Genomic DNA, 14,724 nt, shown 5'->3' with positions numbered 1-14,724 from the left:
CCAGGACAGAGCTTTGGGGTACGCCAGTGAGGAGAGGTTGGGGGGTGGATGAGGAACCTCGCCATGTAGGTAGGAGGAGAACCAGGTGAGAGCAGTCCCAGAGATTCCAAGGTCAGCAAGGCAGGAGAGGAGGATGGAGTGATCGATGGTGTCAAATGCTGCGGAGAGGGAGGCCGTCCGAGCACAGCTGAGCGAGTCAGTGACTGCCAGGAGAGCAGTCTCAGTGGAGTGAGCTGTGTGGAAGCCGGATTGCAGAGGATCAAGGAGTGAGTGTTGGGACAAGGTCCGAGAGCTGACGGTGGACCCCCGCTTGAGAGTCTTTGAGAGGAAGGGGAGTTAGGGAGACAGGGCAGTAGCTCTGAGGAGAGGTGGCATCAAGGGTTGGTTTCTTGAGAAGTGGGATTACAGCAGCTTTCTTAAATGCAGAGGGGAAACGGCCAGAGAGGAGTGAGGAGTTGAGGAGGGAATAGATCAGGAGCGGTTGCTTGGAGGAGGCAAGAAGTGAGAGGGTCCAGGGCACATGTTGTAGGTTGTGACATAGGAGGAGAGCGGAAACTTCAGCATCTGAGAGAGGTGAGAATGAAGAAAAGGAGGCTTGGTTGGTGGGAGGTTTGGGTGTGATGGGAGTGGAGGGGGGACTGTTGAAGAGCTTGCGGATGTCTGCAATCTTGGAGGAGAAGAAGGAGGCGAAATCATCAGCAGTGAGAGATGAGGGAGGGGGAGGGGGGCAAAGAGGGAGGAGAAGGTGAAGTAGAGTTTGCAGGGGTTGTTGACAGTGGATTCAAAGAGTGATTGGAAGTAAGATTTCTTGGCTGAGGTGAGTGAGGAAGAGAATGTAGACAGTAGAGAGCGGTAGAGTTCGAGGGCAGCTGGGAGTTTGGTCCATTTCCACTTCTGTTCGGCGGCACGCAGAGTAGTTCGGGTTGAGCGGAGAACAGCAGAGATCCAATGCTGAGGAGGGGAGGGACGGGCAGGACGAGAAGCGAGAGGACATACAGAGTCAAGGGAGGAGGTGAGGGAGGAGGTAGCACAGATAGATGGGAAAAACAGTCAATGGAAGGTAAGAGAGCAGTGGAAGCAAGGGTGGAGGGGGAGACAGAGCGGAGATTACGGCGGAAGATGATAGAGGGAGTGGGTGGAGTGCGGGGGAGGGAAGGGGAGAATGAGATGAAGTGGTGGTCTGAGATGTCCATGGGTGTCACAGAGAGTGTTGAAGGGGAGCAGCCTCTAGAGAAGATGAGGTCTAGCTGGCTGCCTGCTCTGTGAGTGGGGGGAGACGGGGAGAGAGAGAAGTTAAAGGAGTGAAGGAGAGGAAGAAGTCCGGCACAGTGGGAAGGGTTGGAGAGGTAGATGTTGAAGTCTCCCAGGAGGATGGTAGGTGAGGACAGCGAGGGGAGGGAGGAGAGAAGAAATTCAATTTCATCCAGGAAAGAGGTGAGAGGGAGAGGTGAGTTCCACTGCATGAAATTCAAAGCTGTGGGTCGTGATAGAGGAGAGAAAGGGGGGGACAGAGAAGAGGAGAGAAGGGGAGAGCAGGAGCCCTGTTCCTCCTCCCCGCCCGGTAAGACGAGGGGAGGGGGACAGGATGAACAGAGAGAATAAGGCAGCAGGGGTGGTAGAGTTGTCCGGGGAGATCCATGTCTCGGTGAGAGCAAGGAAATCCAGGGAGTGGTGGGAGGTGAAGGCGGAGATGAAGTTGGCCTTGTTGGCAGTTCCACAGACCTACAGAGAGTGGAGTAGTGGAGAGGGAGGAGGAGGTGAGATGCAGAGAGATCAGGTTAGAGGGATTAGGGAAGCAATGGCATGCAGGTGCACACCGAGAAGACGGAGAGAGTAGGACGGGAATTGGAGAGATCGTCATGGCTTCTTGTGTTGTTGTGCAGCATCTCCTCCTCACAGTCTTCTCCTCGCTGGAGTCCCGCAGCTAGAGTCCCGCAGCTAGAGTCCCTGCCCTTTGGAGATGGGGCCCTTCTGAAGGGGGGCACTGAAGGCTGCTGGCGCCAACTGCTGATGCAGAGGGCCAGGGGGCGGTTAAATACTTAATTCAATTAAGTATTTAATTTAATTTTACTTAATTAAAATGGGCACTTTTAAGATAAATAATAATGGAAAATATCTGGGATACTTATTGTCAATGTAATCGGATCATGAGGGAGAAACTGTACACATTTGTCATTTTTGTAAACACGTTGCTCAAAAAAGAAAAGTAAACAGATATCTGGAAATTAACCCCCCTTTTTTTTTTTTTTTTTTACAAAAAAAATGTAGTCCAAGACCATTTGTAGTTCTTGTGGGTAACCTCATTATACAGAACTGGATTGGAACTGAAACTATGTTACTACTGCGAATCGTTCTAGAAATGCATCTCTTTAGTTAAAAGCCTGATATATTTATTTGTGTTGTGTTGTCATTAAACAAAAATAAAATGCTGCCACAAAATATACAAATTAGAATCTTGTACCAGACAAACTGCTAATAGCAAGTGTAGCCGGAGATCCCTGCTCGGGATTCGAACCGTCAACCACAGGAGCCGCTGCCATTTCAGCACAGTACAGTGTTAAGCCCACTATACCTAAAAACCTGCTTTCACAACATTAATTAACACTCTACTGACTTTTTCGAAGAGTGTTTAAGTAATTTGTAACGTGCTCATATACCATATGATCCCCGTTTCACTAGCTAAACAGGAATTGCAAGTGTTTCAGACATTGTCCACTTTTACTTGAACCTCGGTCTTAAGCATAAAGATATATTACAGTGTTTGAGCCACGTAAACGGAACTGTGCTCAGTATGATAACATTCAGAAGGTTTTTAATAGAAAACCATGTCCGCTTTACTTGAAGTAGCATTGTTTGTGAGGGCAGAAATAGGTAAACACGGGAAGCTACATGGGTATAAAGTGATGGACCTTAAATGCATTCAATAGGGCTTTGTGGAAACTCAAGCCACCAGACGCCTTTTACACACACTGGATCCTGAAGGAGTCGTGTAATATCTCACACAAGTATCTTAGTAAGTTTATTAAGTTTCTATCCTTTCTATCCAGTTCTGTCGTATTGCGAGGTTACCCATAAGAACTACAAATGTTCTTGAACTATTTTGTTTTTTCCCTGGCAGCAAAAAATTCCTAAAAAAAAAAAAAAAAACCCTGGCAGCAACAACATGCCCCCAAAATATGGAAAAAAAAAAAAAAAAATTGCCTGCTTTTTTTTTTCTGTGGTAAACCTGTATTTTATTTTATTTTTTCGTATGGCAGCAATACGCTTCCGTATGTAATAATCTTGATACATCCAATTTAAAATTATTTTGTTTGTGTTTGTAATTTTATTTACTTTCATTTTCACTTTAAAGTTTCTACAAAATGTTTGCAAGGTTTCCACATGAGTAAAATTCCCTATAAGTGTTTCAGAAGTCTTGAATGTTCAGTTTGAATGCTGTGCACATGCACAATAGTAAACTGTTGTTTAACAGTAATATTGATTTAATAATATCGTCTATCGGCACAGCATTTTTATGAATGAAGAATTGCCAGGTATACCATCCTCTCTGCTTCTCTGCACAGAATCATGGCTCATGACTGAGCAAAATCATTATGCAATTTCATTATTTAATGCACATTAAATTATTCTGTTCCACAGCTCTCCTCTCATTCATTTGTGTTCTCTACAGCTCTCTGAACTACTCCTTTTATTTGTGTAGAGCAGGGGTGTCCAACCCTGGTCCTGGAGAGCCCCAATCCACTTAATCTTATAGGTCACCCTAAATCACCAATTTCTAAATACTAGGAACAGATGTGAGTTATTCATCCAATTAAGCAAGTCAGCCAAGGGAATTTTTCCATGAGGAGGCTGCAGGTATTCAAATAATTGCTCCAGTAGTTTCTGAAAGACTGAATTTACCACACCACTTGCTTCATTGATCAGAATGAAATAGCCTACATCCAGGTGTTTATAAATTGGTGATCCAAGGGTGACCTCTAAAATCTGCTGGATAGGTGCTCTCAAGGACCAGGGTTTCCCCTTACGAAACATAATTTAACTTTGTAGTATAAGTAGTAGTAGTAGTAGTAGTAGTAGTAGTAGTAGTAGTAGTAGTAGTAGTAGTAGAATACAATGTACACCATATACAGAGCATTATAAGGTGATACAATATCACTACAAAAAATTAATGTTTATGTTGTTTGCTTCCCAACAGGAATTGCTGGCAGTGTAGCCACTGTGCTTCATGATGCTGTGATGAACCCAGCTGAAGGTAATAGAGAGGAAGGATGCAGAGGGAGGCAAGCTGCTTTCAGTTGATATCCCAGCCTCTTGTTAGGGGATGGTGAAGGTGGTATACAGCTCTGGATAAAATTAAGAGACCACTTAACATTGATTTCTGAACTTGGAGTGGTCTCCTGTTTTTTCCTGTGCCATATCTCAGTCATGAAAATCATGTGGAATAAGAGACATTCAGAGTGGAGCACACACTGTAGAGAAGCTGACTGCAGCCCTAGTCATGGAGAGACTGGATTTAGGGCAGGATCAGTCTAACTAAATTCCTGGAGTCCTGTACTATCTTCTGGGTTTTATTTCAGTCCACCTCTCAGTTACTTAATTGGAGATGAACTGTCCAGGAGATCAGGCTGCTATATTGCAGGTACAGTCTGAATAGATATGTCTGTAGCAGATGCTGTAAATAATAAACCACCTGTCTCTTGAGTAACATATTGCATTGTGAACTATTGGGATCCAAATGTTTCTGATATCAATATGAAATCAGACTTTTAGGACAGTACTTAGTTACACTTCTTGCTTGACTTGATGCCTTGTGTGCGCATTTCTCCCTCTCTCCTCTCCAGTGGTGAAGCAGAGGATGCAGATGTACCAGTCTCCGTACCGGGGTCTGTTGGACTGTGTGCGGACAGTGCGGCAGACGGAGGGGCTAATGGCGTTCTACCGTAGCTACTCCACACAGCTCACCATGAACATCCCCTTCCAAGCTGTGCACTTCATGACCTACGAGCTGATGCAAGAGCGCCTCAACCCATGCAGACAGTACCAGCCGCACACCCACATAGTGTCTGGGGCCGTGGCCGGTGCAGTGTCAGCGGCCATCACCACGCCGCTGGATGTGTGCAAGACCCTGCTGAACACCCAGGAGAACGTGGCACTGACCTCCGTCAACATCAGTGGACACCTCTCGGGCATGGCCAATGCCTTCAGGACGGTGTACCAGCTGGGGGGTGTGCCCGCCTTCTTCAAAGGCGTGCAGGCCAGAGTCATCTACCAGATGCCCTCCACCGCCATCGCCTGGTCCGTCTATGAGTTCTTCAAGTACTTCCTGACAAAGCACCAGCAAGAGAGGAGCTTGGCAGGAGCGGCAGCCACTTGAGGTGGGCCAGAGCTGTCAGATGCCCTACACATTGCCCTACACCGTCACAACGGAAATTATGCAAGAGGTTTTTTGTATTTTTGGCTCAAAAATGTTGCTTTTTTGGTTTTAACCAGATCCATGGGGATTTACAAATTGCAGTAAAGCCAGAAAGTTTAAATTAGGAAAAGCTGTGAAGAATTCAACCATGGGAGTCTAGTAGTGTGATCTGCTTTTTTGTTGTAAGAACTGCCTCCTATGTTGAGTTGAGCTAATTAACCCCCTCCCTCCTTTCCCTTTAACTTTTTGTATATTTTAGTTTTTTTTTCTGGGTTTGCAGCGTTGAGAGAGTCTGGAAAATAATTAAAGTACGACTTACGACTGTATAAACCGCAGAAAAAAAGAATATAAATAATTTGACAGCAAAAGCTGTTGATACAAACACAACCACACACATACACATTTTTTCTGGTACCCTATTTCAGCATTGGATTTTAAGTTGGAATCTTTTATATATTAACAACCATAAGTAATGTTTTTTTATCATTATTATTAATTTGCTAATTTGATTTAAAATGAAAGAAATCCTATTTCTCTTTTGTTTTTCATCACATAGAATGAGACTCTAAGCTGTATATATTTTTTCTACATGAATATTGCTGATCCTTGCTGCATAATAAATTATGAATAATTATTAGAATTTTGAAGAAAGTGCCTAGAAATCTACAAACTGCCTCAGTTTCCCATTTTTTTACTGAAGTGTCCAGTGACCGCACATATAACGATTTCATTAAATGCATTTTAAGGCAAAGCTTGTATGGTCCACCTCATAAGAGAAAGCTGTACGCACAATTTCCAAAGAAACTTGCCAAAACAACTTGCTAAAACTGAATCATAGTTGCAATGATCTTATGTATTATTTATATTTAACTTGGGTTGGGTGGTATCTGTAAAACAAGTAAGAAGAGCTGAATATAAATGTGGTTTTTTTTTATATACTGGCTGGTTTATTACACTGATTCTGTCAATATTTTGTAATTGTAATAACCTTTATGAAGTGGTATGTTTTTGTGTGCTAATCATCCTTGCTTGTTTAACTAGGAATTAATCCAACAGCAAGTTCAGATCTCTAAATATTTGGTCCAGGATGGCTCAAACATTTAAAGCCTCTGCTTGAAATACAGGTTAAGCACTATAGTCCAGACATTGCTGTGGTGTTATGAAGCCAGTTTTGATTGTGATTTCATACAGGCTTGCATTTGATTGTCCTAGAGCTACAAGTTGTCCAGAGGCTTCTATGTCTTGCTGAACGACAGCGACTCATGTAGGGTAAAAAAGGAAACTCAATTGATAATTCCACATTTAAATCAACATTTTGTCTCTCACTGAAATCTTTTGGCTTGGATCTGCTCTTTGATATTTGTCTAATATCTTAGTTGCAAAGCTTGGATTGTCAGGATCCCCTCAATATATGTTCAGTTAAATTAAAATAATGTGAGAAAAGGAACACAGCCACAAACATTGAAATGTATGGGACTTTTCAAAACTCTACTTCCACACCTAGCTTTCATGCCATTCCACGTGGGCACAAAAGTGCACTGGAATTTGTGATCTCTTTTTGGCAGCTTTACAGATATCATTTGTGATCAAATGAGCAGAGAATCATAGCTGTTGCCCAGAATTGATACTATGTATTATGTGATGTACTATGTATACTATTGGCATGTGACACTAGACAATGGATGAAAGGCGTGGCAGGTAGTGTAGGAGAGGTGCACTGGATCAGATCATGTTCAGTATATGTTAAGATATACTGGTTTCATTCTGGTCTTTCCAGGTCTGTTGTGTCCTTCACACACATATGCAGATATCCTCCTGGGTAGTTAAGCAGGATATACGTTTTTTGGGGCTTTGAGAATACACAGCAGCAATATCCTTGTGTGCCTAGCTAAATGAGACTCGAACCTGTGAAAATCACTTCTGGTCCTGGAGAGCTATGGCCCTTCATGGTTTATAGGAAAAATAAATTAATGAGTGGGAAAAAAAACACAAAAACAGTAATTTACCTTAATTAAGTCAATAATTACCAGCTATCCAAGACCAGTGTCACTGGCTTCACTGATGCATTCTTAACTAGATGTCTCTGGGAGTCGAATCAGCTTGGCTATTTTTAAAATTTCCCTTTTAATCCAGTATAAACAATTCATACATAGGAATTATGTTGAACATTTTGCAATTGCTTGAAAGGATAAATGTTTTATTTTATGTTTTATCGCCTTATTTTCTTGTTGTATTTTTGTTATGCACTAAGGACCACAAACAGGTGTAGTACCAAGTTGAATGTTGTTGTATGTTTTTATTTTACATTATTTTATTTGTCAAAAAAGGGTTTCTTATGAGTGCATTTTATAATTAAATTTTTGGTTTTTGGTTATAAACGCACAATTATAAAAAATGCCTTAACTCGTAGTGCAGTCAAATGTTTAGGGTCATTACATGGCCCTGTGAAGTCTTGCATTACAAAGTTCTAAATCACCTCCTTGTCCTAACTTTGAAAAATCATGTTCGTCTTTATAATTAATATTTTATTAATATTGTTTTTTTTAATGCATGTGCTTTTGTTTTCTTCGTAGTAGCTAATTACAATTGGAAAGGGTACATCTTCATTTATTGTAGACACAATTTCATTAGTTGAGAGCTTAGTTTGTTGAAGCTATGTATTTATTTTACATGCCATGTTCAGCAGCAAGCGACTAACTAATATACAACTGCTTTTTTGCAATCATGGTATTCTTGAATACATTCATAACCTTTTTGTAATCTCTTGTGTACTTACTGGAGAATCATTTTATAACACTTCAGAAGAAACAAAAATGCTTTACAGTTAATCTTGGGAAAGAAAAGTTGATTGGAAAAAGTTTTAAAAGCAGTTGCTGTGTTTTCATAAATGTCATTCACTGCCCTTATAGTAAAAGATGAAAAACAAATGTCCAATGCTGCCAAAAAAGCATTTAATTTACTTTTGTTACACTCTGATACTTATATGTGACAGTTCCTCACTTTTTTGTGTTTATCTTTTTCTATTGTTAGGAAAAGCAGGTGATAACTTAAGAAAAGGTGAAAATGTCAGTAAATGTTTTATGTATATGGCCCAATGTGTTAAATGACCTCAGTACCATTGAATGTTCCAGTGACAGGATTCCAGTTATTAGATGCATCGAGGTGATCAATTATATCTTTTAACTTGTTTAAGTACAGGACTTTTTAACATCAATGAATCAGTATTATGTGTTCTAGTATGTTTGTTTGAAATCGCTGAAAAATTTAATTGTGTGTCTTTTTATAAAATCATATTAATTATCTGTTAACAAGATAATTAAAACAATTTAAGCAGCCCAGGTATAATGAAAGCCAGAAAAGTCTGACAGATCTGAGCACAAGCTTTTAGATCTGTTACCCTCTTGCCCTTAGGAATCTTCTGGCTAATTGTAGTCTTCCTGTTGATTCTAAACATGAAATGTAATCTTCTGGAAAGGATGCACTTACTCCTCCATCACCCATCATGCACTTTGAGTACATTTATCTAGTGGATACTCAGTTAGCTTCTCCTTTTATTAAAACCTCTCACTTTAGTCGTCACTGATCTAAGCTTTTCTAGAAATGTTGTGCTCACCATGAGAATCGTTGGTGATTGAAACAGCAATGGGCACATGATAAAGCATCCTGATGCTGGAATGCTTAGGTCAGGTGCTTTTTTTGTTGCTAATTGATAAACACTATGCAGAAACACAATTTGGCTACTTTTTCATTGTTTTACATGTTCATAGCTGTAGTGTCCAATTAGAATTAATGAAATGTCTCCAAATGTAGGATTTACAAGGTTAGCAGTCATAATTAATGTGATAATAGACATTCAGTTCAAATGTTTTTTATTTCAGATGTATGGGGTTGGCTTTATTAAACAAGCATATTTTATGGACTGTGTCCAACACTGTTTTGTATTTTCTAACAGAATGGGGTGGGGGGAACTCTGCAGGAATTAAGGATAATGAACTATTTAATCACTGAAGAAAACAAATACCATTATTTTTGAAACTGCTTTATTTTTAGCTTTTTAAACTCTAAATTCCAATATCATAAACAATGTGCAAATAAACTGTTTTTACATGTTCTTCACTAATGCCCCAACAAACAAGATTCTCAGAAATTTCTCCACCAAGTATTAGATGAACCATGTGGGTTTTTTTTAAAAAAAAAAAGCAATTTAAAAAAGATGGATTCAGTTAAATTCCATGCTTGTCATTCCTTTATTTAAAGCTGCATTACAAAATAAATAAACTTTATGTATGGGGAAAAAAGATTTAAAATTTTCATCCATGTCAAAAATCAGTTATACATTGTCCTGAAATCTCATAAATCTTTGTAAATGCATCCACATCCATCACACTGAATGAGTGTTGCAACTTCAGTGTGATGTACTGTCCCTTTAAAATATTGGAACATGCTGGGAACTAATTAAGAGAGTTTGTATTTTTGTACTTTCTTGCATCCTAAGAACTTTAACAAGCAGAACTACATTTTAAATGGTCTACTTCCCTCAAACTATTCAATATACATTTCACAAATTGGGCAAACACTTTGTACTTAAAATTACTTGACATGGAAGGTTTATACATTCTTTTTTTCCTTGATTAATTTTCTCTTAAATCGACTTGCTTTGTTTTTTTATTATTATTATTTAGGGTACTTACTAAAAACTTTTTTAAAAGACATCCAAGATTTTGAGATTGTGGTTTATCAGACAAATTGGTTTTCTTTTTACTTTTAGAGCATGTGAGAGATAACTGGGATAATTTTAACTGATATTGTGTGAACCACAAGGTGAATTGTTCTAAATAAGACAAATGGGCAATAAATATTGTATAACTCACTGCTTAGATGTATTCCTGTATCCTCTTAAAAGATTTAGGTATTCAAGTAACGGCTGTGGTTTCCAAACCTGGTTCTGGAGAGCTCCTGGTTCCTCTGGTTTTCATTCCTACCAATCTCAATTATATAACTGAACCATGATTTTTAACCACTGATTGAATACATGTATTAAAACTTCTAGAATGGGGCTCTCTAGTATAAGTGTTTGGAGATCACACTGGATTAAATGCTGTGTGTCCTCGCCTTGCTGAGGACCTAGCAGTAATGCAAAGAGAGCTTAACTTGACTTTGTAATGCATTTCATTTCCAGTTATGGTATTAAGTAAGCTATTTGTCAGTACTGAATTGTCCTTTTTGTTTTCTTGACTGCTGTCTAATTCATGAACATGTTAACATTTTACGTTCAGCTTGTACAGATTTAGATTTTGTGTTTGTTTTCTGTAACTCCCTCCATGCATCTCTCTCTGTAACTCACATAAATACATCTCATACATGCACAAACGCACAAGGGAATAGGATGTTTTTTTTAAAACATGTAGTGCCATCTAGAGTCTACAGATTTGTAATTGTCTATAAAAATAACATTAAGATGCATATGTTTTTTGATTGTGGTTTGCTGCTACAGTTGTCACACTGAAGCTTTAAAGACAATGAAACACATTACTCTGTTGTCTGTTTATTTTTTCTTCATTTCATTCTTTCTTAACACCATTATTGAATTTGAAGTCCATATTGAATGTGTCTAATCAAGACCATGTTAATTGCAATCCTTTATTCATTTCAGTTAAACCCCGTCAGATTTTCATGTCACTCAGATTCCTGGCTTCCTTCCAATTCTGGGATATTGGGATATTCTCCTATTTGCTCCAAGTAGCAATGGCAGTAATCTATCAAACAAACCCTTAACCATGAGGCCACATATAACCAGATTTGTGCAAAACAGGTGCTTCAGGTTTGGGCCATAAATAGTAAGGATCATTCCTATAGACCACATCCACGTTGTCTTCTGTTTTTCTTCCTGCTGAGCTTGTTTACTTAATTCAATCCGTATTTGAACTAATATGTTTCTTATTCTATCATTATAATAATTTTAAGTTTGGCATGAAATTCCATAGGTCACTGGCTTTTGCAAACTGTTTTAAAGCAGAACATTAATATTTAAATATAATTGGGCAAATAGTTCAGTTAAGTAACAGATTTCAGCTGGAGTTTAGATAAAAAGACAGTGGGGACCTGTCCATTGCTGTCAGAACTGCCACGTGCCCTTCAAAACAATCCCCAAACCTCCAACTCCCTACATTCATAGTGGCTCACAAAAAAACAAAAACAAAAAAATGCACAAAGGCTCTAGCACACACAGTCACCAACCTCTGCACAATGCAATCAAGTCTGAACAATAATCCTGCAATTTGCTATTTAGATTCCCCAGTAATGATACTAGGGATGGGCAGTTTACCAGTTTTATGGTTTACCGAGGTTTAGATACATTACGGTATACATGATATATGCCCTTCCTGTAACATGAGCCCTACTTTAATTGATTTAGAAATATAACTGGCTTGATAACATATGTATATGATCATATACACTCACCTAAAGGATTATTAGGAACACCATACTAATACTGTGTTTGACCCCCTTTCGCCCTCAGAACTGCCTTAATTCTACGTGGCATTGATTCAACAAGGTGCTGAAAGCATTCTTTAGAAATGTTGGCCCATATTGATAGGATAGCATCTTGCAGTTGATGGAGATTTGTGGGATGCACATCCAGGGCACGAAGCTCCCGTTCCACCACATCCCAAAGATGCTCTATTGGGTTGAGATCTGGTGACTGTGGGGGCCAGTTTAGTACAGTGAACTCATTGTCATGTTCAAGAAACCAATTTGAAATGATTCGACCTTTGTGACATGGTGCATTATCCTGCTGGAAGTAGCCATCAGAGGATGGGTACATGGTGGTCATAAAGGGATGGACATGGTCAGAAACAATGCTCAGGTAGGCTGTGGCATTTAAACGATGCCCAATTGGCACTAAGGGGCCTAAAGTGTGCCAAGAAAACATCCCCCACACCATTACACCACCACCACCAGCCTGCACAGTGGTAACAAGGCATGATGGATCCATGTTCTCATTCTGTTTACGCCAAATTCTGACTCTACCATCTGAATGTCTCAACTGAAATCGAGACTCATCAGACCAGGTAACATTTTTCCAGTCTTCAACTGTCCAATTTTGCTTTGCTGCATACCTCGGTTGTAACGAGTGGTTATTTCAGTCAAAGTTGCTCTTCTATCAGCTTGAATCAGTCGGCCCATTCTCCTCTGACCTCTAGCATCAACAAGGCATTTTCGCCCACAGGACTGTCGCATACTGGATGTTTTTCCCTTTTCACACCATTCTTTGTAAACCCTAGAAATGGTTGTGCGTGAAAATGCCAGTAACTGAGCAGATTAATTCTGAGTTCTGAGTGACGCGCGCAGGGGCCAATGGTAGCTTTGATAGAGTGACGTTTCGATCAGGTTCCTACAGCAGTGCGCATAAACCCCTCCCCCTTGGGCAGTGCATCCAACTTGAAAGATAACTATTGTCTAGTCTTTAGTTCATGTTTGTGTTTTATGCTTTATGACTGATTATTTCCTATTTCTGTCTATCAGCAAATGTCCTGCACATAATATAATTATTCATACATTTGTATTTGTATGTTAGGTTTATCTGCAGCATGACAAATTAATCTGCAGTACAGCATTCTTTTCAGAAAAGGGTTAATAATAATGATTTCTCTCCTTTCCTATTTTTATTTCTGCTGTTACTCTCTGCCTTTAAAGCTGTAGAAGTAAAATAAGCTCCATAGTATATCAAACAAGACCTAGACATAGAGAATTAAGGTTGCTGCTGTATTTTTGCTTAAGCTTGTACCATGGAAATTGTATACCTGTCCCATCCCTACTGTAAGGTATAACATTGTTCTGAATATTATCCCAATAGAGGGCACTGTTGTCAAACAAAAAATACCACAATTAGATGTTAACCAACATAAATGCAGTATTGATCTTTGAGAAGTGTTTTGCTGTCAAAAGAACAAGAACAATACTGTGCTGACTAAGAATTTATTCCCGGTGATACATTTTTTCTGAGTTATAATACAAAGGTATCAGTCCTCTCGGTTGCTCTTATGGACACATAATTGCACGTACAAAGCCACATTCTTTTGTGTGGTTATCCTCAAATGCTGAAATGTCCCTTTTATATATTTCATTGTTATTATTAGTTTGAGGGACAAGACCACACATTCTACATTTGATAGCATTGATAGAGCATTCTACCGACAACATATACGCAATTACATCATCAAGGGGATGTAGTAAGTCTCAGTAGGAGATGGTTCAAAGTCCTCCTCAAAATATTACTACTTGCATTGATCAATTGATCTATGATCTAATACCTTTAATCATGTCAATTAGTCCAAGTATCAACATTGATGCATTAATTAAGTGGCAGCAGTTACGGACATTTATTTAAAGACACATGCACCACTTTTTGATATGTGGTATTCAACATTTTAGTGAAACTACTATCTGGGGGGGCATATGCATGTGAAAGAGTGCAAGATGAAGGGACATTCTTTTTGGGCTAAGTAATGTGTAGGGAAAATACAGACCAGTTAAGTTAAAAATTGACACAGACACCAACATAACAGTCATGTCTTAATATACTTTTCCAGAGCATACTTCAGTGCCCCCTGCTGGAGCCATCAGAAATGTATGTGAACAGTCCTGGGACTTGGGAGAAGATTAATCTTCCAGCAGGGCAATAACCCCAAACACACAGTCAAAGCCACACTGGAGTGGCTTAAAAATAAATATGTCCTGGAGTGGCCCATTCAAAGCCCGGACCTCAATCCAATTGAGAATACAGCTCTGGAAAAAATGAAGAGACCACTCCAAGTTCAGAAATCAATGTTAATCTCTTATTTTTTTTCAGAGCTGTATGTGGAAAGAGTTGAACATTGCTGTTCACCAAAAGTCCCCATCCAACTTGATGGAGCTTGAGCAATTTTGTAAGGACAAATGGGCAAACACTGCTGTGTCCAGATGTGCAATGCTGGTAGAGACTTATACACGTAGACTCATGGCTGTAATTGCTGCCAAAGGTGCCTCTACAACATATTGACATAAGGGGTGATTACTTATGCATTCAATTATTTTCTGTTTTGTATTTCTAATTAATTTAGAAAAAAATGCTGATCATATTTTTCACTTTCACTTTTGACAGTATGGACATTTTCTGTGTTGATCAGTGGCAAAAACTGATTAAATCCATTCTGATTTCATGTTGTAACACAATGACATGTGGAAAAGTCCAAGGGGTGAATACTTTTGAGAGCCACCCACACAGCAATCTCCTCCAGTAGAATGAACTTTACTGAGAGCTCAATGAT

General features: G+C 39.4%; 1 protein-coding gene across 1 annotated transcript in view; it reads left to right on the top strand.

The window, feature by feature from the left end:
- slc25a37 (solute carrier family 25 member 37) overlaps positions 1–10,942 on the top strand; it is a 34,924-nt gene extending 23,982 nt beyond the window's left edge. Inside the window, exons 3-4 of the mRNA XM_066714555.1 lie at positions 4,196–4,252; positions 4,842–10,942. Of these exons, the coding sequence (XP_066570652.1) occupies positions 4,196–4,252; positions 4,842–5,374 (590 nt within the window). The 3' untranslated portion in view covers positions 5,375–10,942. The remainder of the gene's footprint in view (positions 1–4,195; positions 4,253–4,841) is intronic.
- Positions 10,943–14,724: the final 3,782 nt, after the last annotated feature.

The sequence above is a fragment of the Amia ocellicauda genome, chromosome 9 (genome assembly GCF_036373705.1).
Source record: "Amia ocellicauda isolate fAmiCal2 chromosome 9, fAmiCal2.hap1, whole genome shotgun sequence".
In the NCBI taxonomy this organism is placed as follows: domain Eukaryota; kingdom Metazoa; phylum Chordata; class Actinopteri; order Amiiformes; family Amiidae; genus Amia; species Amia ocellicauda.
This window is presented reverse-complemented; position numbering and strand designations above follow the sequence as displayed.